At 49.9% G+C, this 11,114-nt stretch overlaps 1 protein-coding gene across 1 annotated transcript; it reads right to left on the minus strand.

Moving 5' to 3' along the window:
• On the minus strand, window positions 1-5,192 carry KCNS2 (potassium voltage-gated channel modifier subfamily S member 2). Its single transcript, XM_087749088.1, has 2 exons — window positions 5,106-5,192; window positions 1-4,369 (listed from the first exon to the last, which is right to left on the minus strand). The coding sequence occupies exon 2, from the start codon at window positions 4,330-4,332 to the stop codon at window positions 2,899-2,901; it is 1,434 nt and encodes a 477-aa protein (XP_087605214.1). The 5' UTR covers window positions 4,333-4,369; window positions 5,106-5,192; the 3' UTR covers window positions 1-2,898.
• Window positions 5,193-11,114: the final 5,922 nt, after the last annotated feature.

An 11,114-nucleotide genomic window follows, 5' to 3' on the forward strand; every position in this document is an offset into this window, starting at 1 on the left:
TTAAATTTCAGTACTTTATTTATTTAGTGTCTTTGATCCAAAGCACTTATATAAAAAAGCAATAATGAAAATTCCTTTCAACCAGTACAATAAAAGTCATAATTCCTTGGGGCATTTCATTTTCTTTAGTAAAACGCAATTTGGACACGTTCCATTCAATATTTGCAGAAATGACACAGCATCAGCCCTACAAATAATAATAAATCTAGAACATAAGATAAGCCATAGGTTATTGAAATGATGTGTTGCAAAGTTTGGATCCAACCTGTGCAATGCTAAACTAGCAACAGCTGAGGGAATTTGTGACTCTTTGGCAAGTTTACAGGTCTCTTCAAATAACTGCCCTGAAAGTCATTGGTTTTCAACTCCGTCAATCTACTGCTTGTGAAACTGAGCTAAAACCACTCCTTGGAGCTGGGTTCTCCGAAGGCCCCCACCAACAGGCCTAGTGAGAACTTGCAGCGTCCTTGACATCAGTGGGAGAGTTTGCCACCCTCGCAGGATGTAACCCGACTGGAGTGTATGTATGTGCTGCGCAAGCCCGCCTCTTCCTTCCCTTCTTTCTTTCATGGTATTTCAATCCAACGGGCAACCTAGCGCTGTGCCGTGTTTTGGATGGATGTTTGTATGATAGTTTACACACATGCAATATGAAGCAGGGACAAGACTATTGAATTTATGCCTGTGACCCAGCAGAGAACTTGAACCAGCCCTCCTGAAGTGAAAACCTTAGCAAAATGTTTCAAGTTTGGACACCTAACTTGGGTTATCTAAGTCTGCCTTCAGGACCATGTATATGGCTCTTCAGTTTTCAGGGACAGCAAGCAATGTCTTGCCTATTGACTTTATAACTTGTGCAGGCTATGTTGAAATCTCCAAGAGTTTTATTTGGTTAGGTTAGAAAGGACCCGTTTCCCTCATGCTTCATGGCCTAAATCAACTGCTAACTGACGTGAGGGGAGGGTGTTCAAAGGAAACGGCGCGGGGGTAAGTTATTTCACACTGCGTATTCTGTGATAGATCACTGGGCATACAGGAGTCTGATCCGGGGTGCTCAGCCTTCTGGTTTTAGGTGGAGCTGATACAGCAAAAACATAAAAGATCCAGACCAGACAGCAACCTCTGATAGCCTAAAAAGGGGAATTACCTATTCATATGATATTTGCTTTAGTCTGCCAGTTGGGCCACTCCTTGTTGTGGTATACAAACACAGGCTTCCAAACATGACAATTTTAGCTTTAGTATTTTAATTTCTCTTCTAACTAGTTCAAATTTATTTTCTGAACCTCTCTAGTCTTTACAAGTAAAACAAAAAAAAATTAATTGGAACATTATGTGTAATAAATGGGATGGAAAAGCAGCAGGATCTGAAGAGAAATGCTGTTCTGCCCAGTGAGTGCTAGTAGTTTGTTTTATAGCACAGATCTCTAGAAGTCTAAAGAGAGGGAAGCAGTGGCTTCTGCCTGTTGGCTGCAAGTGTTTGATCTCTGTACAACTGCGTAAGGGAAGAGGCTGAGCACTCAAAAAATAAGTTTATGCAGATTCATGATTACTCTTGAAAACCCAGATGATCTGCTCTGTCACGTCTTTTTTTTTTTTAAAAAAAAAAAGTACAGGCTAGCCCTTGAAAGGATTTAAATCTGTTTCGTCACAGAAGCAGGTAGGAGGATCTGCCCACAGTGAGTGCAGTATTAAGCTCTTCTCCTTTATCAGTTCCTTTCTTAGGCTCTTATACTCTTCCTTAGCTGTAAGTTGTGAGTTCCTTTCTGAGGGAAAATGTGACTTACAGGGTTTTTTTTTTCTTGGCAGAAAGCTTAATGGAATTGTCTGCCATCGACACCTGCTTTCAAGCTTTCCCGATAAAATTAGATTTTATATCTCAGCATCACATATGGCATCTTTATAATTAGTCTTTTTGCAGTATATGAATGTCAGTTCCTAAATGCTGCCTGTACTGTTCATGTGGGAATATTTCGCTTCATTAAACAAATCCAAGTTTTTCATTGGAGTTTCTAATTGTTGAAAGCCCACGGTTTTGTGTGTCTAATCTCAGAACCATTTTGACGGACTGAAATACAGTGTATCTTCAGCTTCACTGGAACTGAGCTGTGTGCAGATCACTTCTGGAAATGGGAACCTGAGATGTCTTCATGGGTCTCCATACCCACAGTCACTCGTGGAAACCTAGTCTTTGAATATGTAGCTGTCTGAAAATGAGGGGTGGGCTTCTTCAGAGGGCCTTGAAGGGCCTGACCTAATCTTTGAAGCAGAGGTAGGTCTATGCTTAGGAGCTTCTGAAAAATATTACCACATGTAACATTTCAGAACAAGAACACCCAGTTTTTAACACACGTGCTCAAGAGTAAGCAAACTTCCATTGAAATGTGAAGCTCAGAGGTGTTTTTTCAGACACGTGACGACCAGAATTACCGGTCACAAAGATAGGGAAAAGTGTTCCCGTGTCAGTGATTCACAGGTGATTGTTTTAAACTGTTGTAAAATGCATGGGAAGTCCTACACTAGTACAGAAACCAGTATAGGTGACAGGTGATTTTTTCGTTACTCGTGTCACAGCTGAGAATTTTTATTCTACTTGGGTACGTTCATTTCTCGGCTCAGATGAGGAAATGCACAAAGCAACAGATCATCACTATACCGCTAGCACTAATGTCATGGAAGTGGTAACATTTGTATGGAAAAGTCAGCATTTAGTTCCTATGCAACAGGATGACAATGTGCAAACTGTCAACTTGGAATAGAAATGTCTTTAGTTTCTCAAGTGCAAAGTTAGTGCAGTGTCAGCAACGCTATCCTCTAGGAAAAAAGAAGACAAATAGGAAAACATTTATAAACATAGCTCTTGGTAGCTCTCATGCAAACTGCTGTCAAACTTGTACACTAATGCAGTGAATCATTCAGGCTCAGCTCACTGGGCGTACTCCTGCTCATATTGGTAAGACTGGCCATAAGGGATTTAACTTTATAGGCATAGTAGTCCCTTAAGTTGACTGACGGAACTTCTTTCATGCCATCACCAAAATCACAGCTTCTCATGGCACTCTCTAACTGCTTCTGACGCCTATAAAAGTGGGAGAATTTATTGAAGATCAGTGTAATGGGAAGCACTACCACTAGGATACCAGCTAGGATGCATGCAGATGCCGTCAACTTGCCAGCGGTGCTGCCTGGCACAACATCCCCGTAGCCAACTGTGGTCATGCTAACGGTAGCCCACCACCAACAAGCAGGGATGGTGGCTAACCCCTCATTCTCTTCTTTCTCAATGGTGTAAGCCACTACTGAGAAAATGGAGATGCCAACAGAGAGGTAAAGTAAAAGAAGCCCCACTTCTCTGTAGCTATACTTCAGAGTGGCTCCAAGAGACCTGAGACCTGTGGAGTGTCTAGCAAGCTTTAAGATGCGAAAGATCCTCATGAGTCTCAGGACTTGTGCAACCCTGCCTAAATTTGCTAAAGTCGGACTACTTTCCACCACCAAGTTGACAATTAAGGTAATATAAAATGGAAGGATAGACATTAGGTCAATCAAATTCAGGGCATGCTTGAAAAATTTTAAAAAGTCAGGAGCTACTGCAAATCTCGCCACCAGTTCAAAAGTGAACCATGCAATACCAAAGTGTTCCACGATTTCAAAGCGAGGGTCTTCCTCGGGGTTCCCGTTGCTGTCAACAATCTGAAAGTCTGGGAGGCTGTTGAGGCACATGGTCACAATGGAGCCCAGCACCACCACAATTGAAAGGACACTGAAGATTCGGCTTAAGACTGAGTACCCAGGATTGTCCAAAGCGAGCCAGAGCTGCCTCCTGATGTTTCCAAAGGGTTGTTTGTCAAATTTAGAGGCATCGTTGTAGAATGCCAAAATCTCATCAAAAGACGATGTGGTACTTTCCTGGTCACTTTGTTCCTCCCATTTCTCTTGGTCTGGCTCCATTTTCCTCCCATGGTAGCTGTAGCTGCAGCAGGAGTCTATAAAGAATTCATTGATTCCCCAGTATTCAATCTCCTGGCTGAAAGAAAACACGCAGAGTTCACCCATCACATGGAGCTTGCCGGTGTTATAAAAATGTAGCACGTAAGGAAAGAGCTCGGGGTTCCTGTCAAAATAAAATTCATTCTTGGTGTCATCATAGTCGTCGCAGAGCTCCAGTATCGACTCCTTTGAGTGGCAGCTCAGCAGTTTGCCCAGCCTGGTCTCAGGGAACCTTAATAATGTGTTGGATCTCATCTTTTTCTTAAAGCCTCCGACGTTGATGCTGATCTCATTGTCTTCAAAATTCGCTTCAGATAAAGCCTTCAGACTCTGCCCTGTCATAGTGAGCTCCTTCCAAAGGTGTATGGGGAATGAAAACCTAGGATGCAATTGCACAGAAGATCAGCAGAATGAGCGAATCTACAGCATGTTCACCTATTTTCTTTTTTTTCTTTCCTTTCTCTTTCTTTCTTTCTCTTTCTTTCCTTTTTTCTTTCTTTCTCTCATTCTTTATCTTCTCTTTCTCTTTCTTTCCTGCTTTTTTTCTTTCTTGCTCTTCTCTCTCCCTCCTGCCTTCTTTTTCTTTCTTTCTCTCATTCTTTCTCTTCTCTTTCTTTCTCTCGTTCTCTCTTTCTCTTTCTTTCTTTCCCTCTTCCCCTTTTTTCCCCTTTTTCTCCCTTTTCCCCTCTTTTCGCCTTTTCTCCCCTTCCTTTCTCCCACCTCCTACTGAAGACGCTGAGGGCGGCTCCTTTGTTCCCGCCGCAGGCTCCCATCCCTCCCGTACCCTTCACCTGGGCTGCGGCTGCCGCTCCTACACTGCATGGGGGGCTGCGGCTCCCCCATCGCACCCGGCCCTTGGGCGACCGGCTCCGGCGGGACCTTTCCCTCCCTCCCGCCGCGCCCCGGCCCCGCCAGGCGAGGACCCCCCGCCCCCGGCCGCCGCCGCCCGGGGCCCCGCTCCCCCCGCTCCCCCCGCCCAGCCGCGCCTCCCCCGAGGGGCCGGAGCCCCGTGCCACCGCCCCCGCCCGAGGCCGCCGCCGCCCCCCGCCCCGCTCGGGCCCCCGCCGCGGGGGAGCCGCCCCGCTCCGCTCCGCGCCCCGCCGCGCCCGCCCTACCTGCTCTCTCAGCGGCCGCGGCCCCCCGCCGGCGCGCCCTGCTGCCCCCGGCCCCGGCCCGCCATCGCCGCCGCCCGCGGGGGCCGCCAGGGCTCGCCTCGCCGCCGCTGCCGGGGCCGCCCCGCTGCCGGGGGTGCCGCCGCCGCCGCTGCCGCTGCCGGTGGCGGGGGGGGGGGGGGGGGGGCGGCCCCGCCGCCCGGGCGGTGCTGAAGGGACAGCGGCCGCGCGCCGCCCCGCTCAGCGGCGGGAGGCGGTGGCACGCGCGCTCGTCATGGCGACGACCCCCGCGGCTGCCGCCCGCCCCCGCCGCTCCCACCTCCCCCCTCGGCCCGACCCCGCCGGGCGAGCGGGGCTGCCGCCGCCGGGCGGGTGGGCGGCTGGCCGAGGGCGAGGGGCGTCCGGCGGAGCCGGTGTGCCGGCGGTGCCTCCGCTCGCTCGCGCTCGCTCCTGCCCCCGCGCACCGGCGCTGCGCGGGGACGGCAGCGGCGCCGCAACTCGGGTTTCCTCCCCCCGCGCTCCGGCCTCACGCCGGCTCCGGGCGGCACAACTTCCCCGGGGGGGACGCCCACCCGCGCCCGCCGTGGCGCTGGGCACCCGCGGACCCTCTCCCGAGGGGGGTCGCCCACCCACAGCCCCTCGCCCCTCCGCCCCCTCACCCTGCCGCCGCGCAGCCCGGGCAGGGCCCCGGGAAGGGGCCGGGGGAGGGGGCGCCGCTGCCGCCCCCCCCCCGCCCACGGCCCACGCGGGTCCTGCCGCGGCCCCCCCCCCCCACCCCCCCGCTGCGCCCACGCTGTGGCGCCTGGGCAGCGTCCCTGCGGGGGCTGAGAACACGAAAGACGGGGGCGATGGCTCGTCAGAGCGATTTGGTGTGAGGAAAGCGGGGCTGCGTGGGGGGGCTGCCCACCGCCCCCCCCAGGTCCCGGCTGGGAGCCCCCGGCCTCCCCAGGCGACCCCGCCCAGCGATTTCGGGGGGGATAACCCGAGCTCCCTGCGCTGCTGCTCCTGACGGGGCAGAGCTTTAGTGGTGGTATGGGGAATAACGTCTAATTACATGGGCACCGGTGGCAGCCTCTGCCCATGCCGGAGGCAGCTGTGAAGAAACCTCCCTCCTCTTGCTGAGCCCGGCATGAGCCCGAGTTTCCCCGGGGAGAAGCCTGCTCCTGGCAGCTATGGGAAGCGGTGGCAGTCCCTGCCTGCCAGAGCCCACCGTGCACCCGATCCAGCCTGAGCTCCCCGACGGGTGCTTCGTACCGGCCTAACCCGCATCGACTCCCCCCGGCTGCCTCGTGACCGCCTCGCGCTTATGATCCCCTGCGTCCGGAGTCCGGCTGCTGGAAATGGATTGCTGTCAACGCTTTGCAGGATTAGGGGATGCAGGGGGATGATGCCTCCTCGCTTGCTTCCCCAAGTCTTGGCAGACCCCCGAGCACTCCAGCCCTATACATTGCCCTCATCTTCTTCCTCAAATCCTTGGAGGGGGAGAGAAGTTATACATCCCAGCTCCGGCAACACATGAGCCCTATTTACAAGGGACCCCCCAGTATTAAAAAAAAGCCCTATAAGAGCCCAGGCAACTGAGTGCAGACGTGGAGTGGGGCAAGTAAGTCCTGGTGCATGCCAGTGGCCAGCTCTCCAGAGCCTGCTCAGCTTTCCTACCTGGGGTGTTGTGGTCACCCCACCACGTCCCACCAATGCTGGTACTGTGTCTGCCTGGAGCCCCAGCACCTCTGGGGACACTCCCACGGCAGCGTGTGTGGGCCCATAGCACCCTCAGCCCCCCAGGGATGATGCTTCTTACAGGCGCTGCCCCTGCTCACCTTTTCTTGGCTGGTGCTCGCTCTTGCTTTGCTCTCCTGCTGGGGAGTGCACGGCTGCCTCCTGCCACCCTGTCCCCCCACGGGCCTCCAGCGTGTCCCTCCCTTTGCCACAGATGCCCTGGGTCGGGGCCCTGGGTCCCCGCGTGCTTCACTGCACGTGCAGTGGCATCTCACGGGATGCTGAATCCACACCACTGAATTACGCATGCCGGGCTGCCCTCCTGGCCAGGAAAAGTGCTGCTGCCGTTCAGCGCATTCCCCCAGCTCTTCCCCTCCTGGGAAGGGGCGCACAGGAGAAAGAGACTGCACGTAGCCGGGACGATGCTTCGCAAATGCAGTGGCGACCTGCTTGTATCCCTGTAACAACGGCTTTTCATCTCCAGAGAGGCAGCTCTCCTGCTTCCCAGCAGCAGCATAGTTGTTAGGCTAGTTTGTGACAACGTCCTCCGTGCAGAGCTCTGCTGGTGAACCATCCGCTGGGGAGCTCCAGTTATACTGGCTTTTAATGCCTGGGGCAAGGGGTAGCAGGACACCGAACTGGGAACAACCACGTTGGGATTTCTGAGTTGGATGCCCCCCCATGGTTCCCCAGGGCTTGGATAAATCACAAAACTTCTCTGCTGTAATTTCCCACTCACCGTTAGGAGAACAAAAATAACTCCCATTCCTTAGCACTGTTGCAAGGAATAGTGAGCTGCTACTGGTAGTGCATTCAGGTGATGCCTCTGTATTTTCACCAGCTCTGTGCTATCCTGGGTGTGGGGCTTTAAACATATTGAAACACCTTCAGCAAATTTGTAAAAAAATTATTTTTCATTAGTTTTCTTTCTTATTCTTAAATTCGGTATTTTTTCCCTAGTGCTGCTTTGGAAGAAACTAAGTGGAGATATGTTCAGAGGATTTTCAAGCTTTTATACATTGTTCTCACCTTCTAAGCCACTTGGCTAAGAAAAAGGATTATAGGCAACCTCATACTCATTTAGGGAAATGTATTTATCCATCTCTGTTCTTATCTTGGAAAAATCACCAGTCACTTTTCTAACCTGCATTTTCTCATTAAAAGGCACAGTGAAGTTTACACAGGTATATTGGAGGTAAACAGTTACTGTGGAAGGATACAACTCCCCCTGGTCTAATATAACTGCTCCTGTAATTAGGACTAATTGGCTCAGCCAGAGCATTTTGCTAATAAGGCTAAAATGCTTCCAGCACTCAAGATAGTAATCCAAATTTCATCTGAATGTTTCTGCAAGGCGTGCACTCTGCTCCACAGACGCATAAGCAGGGATCCTGTCGCTGACCTAGTGCTTTTGCCTTTCCCAACAGTACGTACAGGGTGAATTGCTGTGGATGCACTATCACTGGTGGAATCCAAGGCAAAAGATCTGCTTTGATATGTCAAAAGGAATCAGATATGTCATTTTTGCACAAAATGAGCTTGTGATGTGTCAGATAAGAGCAAATTTCAGGATGCATTAATAATAGATCAAATAAATATAAAACGCCACTTTGTCTCCATTGCCCTGTGGATGCTTCTTGGACTGGAGAGGATGAAAGAGGAGTGCCAAGGTGGGACTGGGAGGGAAAAGTAAGGAAGCATGAAAGAATTGCCTGTTGGGGTGGGGACATAAATGGGTGACTCATATCACCCTAGGGCAATATTACAAAAGCTCAACTAACTTTGGTTCTGTTGGTTATAACTGTTGACTCTGAGACTGTGTGAGAGAGACTGGGTTTGTTTCATTGGTACACATGGTACCCTGTTATTTAAGGAATATGAGAAGGTGCCAGCGCTGTGTAAAGACATGGGATATGTACAGGTGCCCGTCAGGGCCAGTCTGGGTCTCGAGATGTACAAACCGCCGTGTGTTTGACTGTACACCCTGCTTTGGGCTTCTGGTGACCTGAACTGTGATGGAATGTGGAACTTTTGCTGCGCTAGTGACTGACTGGGTGTAGGAAGCTGCTGCCTAAGGAGCCATGTCCTCGGACAACACCTCCAACTCTTTCAATGAGATATTGAATGGGGTCTAAAGGAACATATGGGACCTAAGTCAGTGCTGTTATCAGCACTTCCACTGAGTGGTAGGTAGATTCGCTTTGGACTTGAGGATACAACCATCTGTCAGGCTGAAGGTGGAACTTCAGTCTGAGCTTAATATTCTTACTGGAAGGTCCCTCTCCGGCCCGGGAGCCGTGTTCAAATGTACATTCTTGTTGACCGTTTCCTTTTACATCAGATGGATTGGAAAATCCTGGGGTCTTAATGTGTTGGTTTAAGATCAATAGATATGATCTGGTTTTCTTTGCAAAGCCTCACAGGCGACTGGGAGTGAAGCTGAGATCCTTTTGTGACAACATTCCTACTGCCACAACTATTGACTATGGCCAATTGGTGAATATGTTTAAAAGAAATAAAAATAGTTTTGCACATATTGCTCATTTAAATACTGGAAAAGGACTGTTGTAGAATATTGCCAAGTCTAAAAGAATGAATAAGTTGAAAATGGATTAAACAAATTCATAAAGGCTATGTCCCTCTCTGGATAGTTATCCAAATAATCTGAGTACATCAGAATTTTTTTGTCTCTGAATTTGAGAAAACTCCTGATTGACAGAAAGCGTTGCTTTCTAGAAGGAATCCTTCTAAACACGCTTTGTTCTTCCCCCCTCATGTCAGCGAGCTGGCCATTCTCACGACTTCTGGCTGCTGGCAGTCTACAGCCGCCTTTTGCTCACTGGAAGTTTAAAGAAAGCTGAGATGAGCCCCACTGCATGATCTTTCAGCTGTTGTCAAACCTCCCATAACCACGGGCAGAAAAGAAGTGCCATTTGTTTATGAATCTGCTCGTTCTCCAAGTGTCCTGACTGACATGCCTGCCTTTCTTAGGAGGCAAAGGCTTTGCGCAAGCTCTTGCGGCGTTTGCAGTATAAAACTGGGGAGGCAAGCGAGTCAGACACTTTCCTAAGCTAGAAGTTTACAAGGCAGTGATAGTGATGCCTGAAAACAGACCTCCACTGTGATGGAGCGGAACTCCGGTGGACCACAGAAAGGCCATCTGGCAGCTAGAGAAACTGAACCACGTACTGAACATGAACTGAACATTTCATTTTGGCTGACAGTGCCTCAACAGAGTGACAAATACTGATCTTTTGCGGTACACTGATTGCATGAGCAATGAAGTTTTACTGTGATGACTCTGCAGTATTATGCCTTTTGTTGTGAGTTGACCTGCTTAGTCACTGTTGTGTCTGCTCCACCCGATTCTTGACTATGGGGGACACATGATAATATTTGCTTTTGCAAGCCCTGTGGGGAGCATTGTCTTCCTTAATTAAATCACCATATCCCAGAATCATGGAGTGCAAGGCAAAAAAGGATCATTAGGTAATTGTGACTTTCTTTTAGTACAGATGGTAGCATTTCAACCTTCTGAGCGCTACTGAAAACTGATGTCTGAGATGGGTTAAACGAACCACACCTACAGACCTCACTGACAGTATATTAGAGGAGCCTGCAGTGAGTATGTTTGCATAAGCATGTTATTTGGGATTGGGACTGTGCTTTTGAAGTGACCCTCTTGATCAGCTCCACTACCTTGATTTCGTTTACATTGAGTCGGAGAACTATATTTCCTTTGGATGAAGACAACCCAAAAGCTGAGCTGCAGGAGTAAGCGCTGCCAGTAGCAATAAGCAATGGCAAATAATGTGTTTCAGATCTGCAGTTTTGGATGTAAGATGACAACCTAATACAGTTCAGTTGTCACTTTCCCAGTGGCACTGGTTCAGTCAGCAGCGGGCATGACCTCTTTGATGTTTGCCGGAATGGAGATGGGGAGAAAGAGGATCTTGCTTGGATCCAGGTTATAGCTATTGGTTTTAAATTGTGACTAAAAAGCCCAGTTCTGTGCTGTCAGTCAGCTGACTTGGAGCATTTGAAGGCTATTTCACTTGCATTTGGAACCTGCCCATGTGTTTCTTCCCTTACACTTCTCACACTTCTGTGTATCTAGAAAACAAAGCCATGGGAAATCCAGCTACAGCATAGCTCCTCTGGGCAGATCCCCAGATTTGATATATTCTCAGCTGATTTGCTCTCACTGAGAACATGGCTCATGCTTAGATGGTGCAGTGTGTTTTGTCTCCCATTTTTCTTCTGTGCACTTTTAAAGAAGGTGGGGAAAATGCT

This window comes from Nipponia nippon, unplaced genomic scaffold, assembly GCF_047370975.1.
Source record: "Nipponia nippon isolate SJK-2023a ecotype South Korea unplaced genomic scaffold, ASM4737097v1 scaffold_1, whole genome shotgun sequence".
Classification (NCBI taxonomy): domain Eukaryota; kingdom Metazoa; phylum Chordata; class Aves; order Pelecaniformes; family Threskiornithidae; genus Nipponia; species Nipponia nippon.

What these genes read in the sequence shown, in the direction of transcription:
- KCNS2 (XM_087749088.1), bottom strand. Translation starts at nt 4,332, where the DNA reads ATGACAGGGCAGAGTCTGAAGGCTTTATCTGAAGCGAATTTTGAAGAC.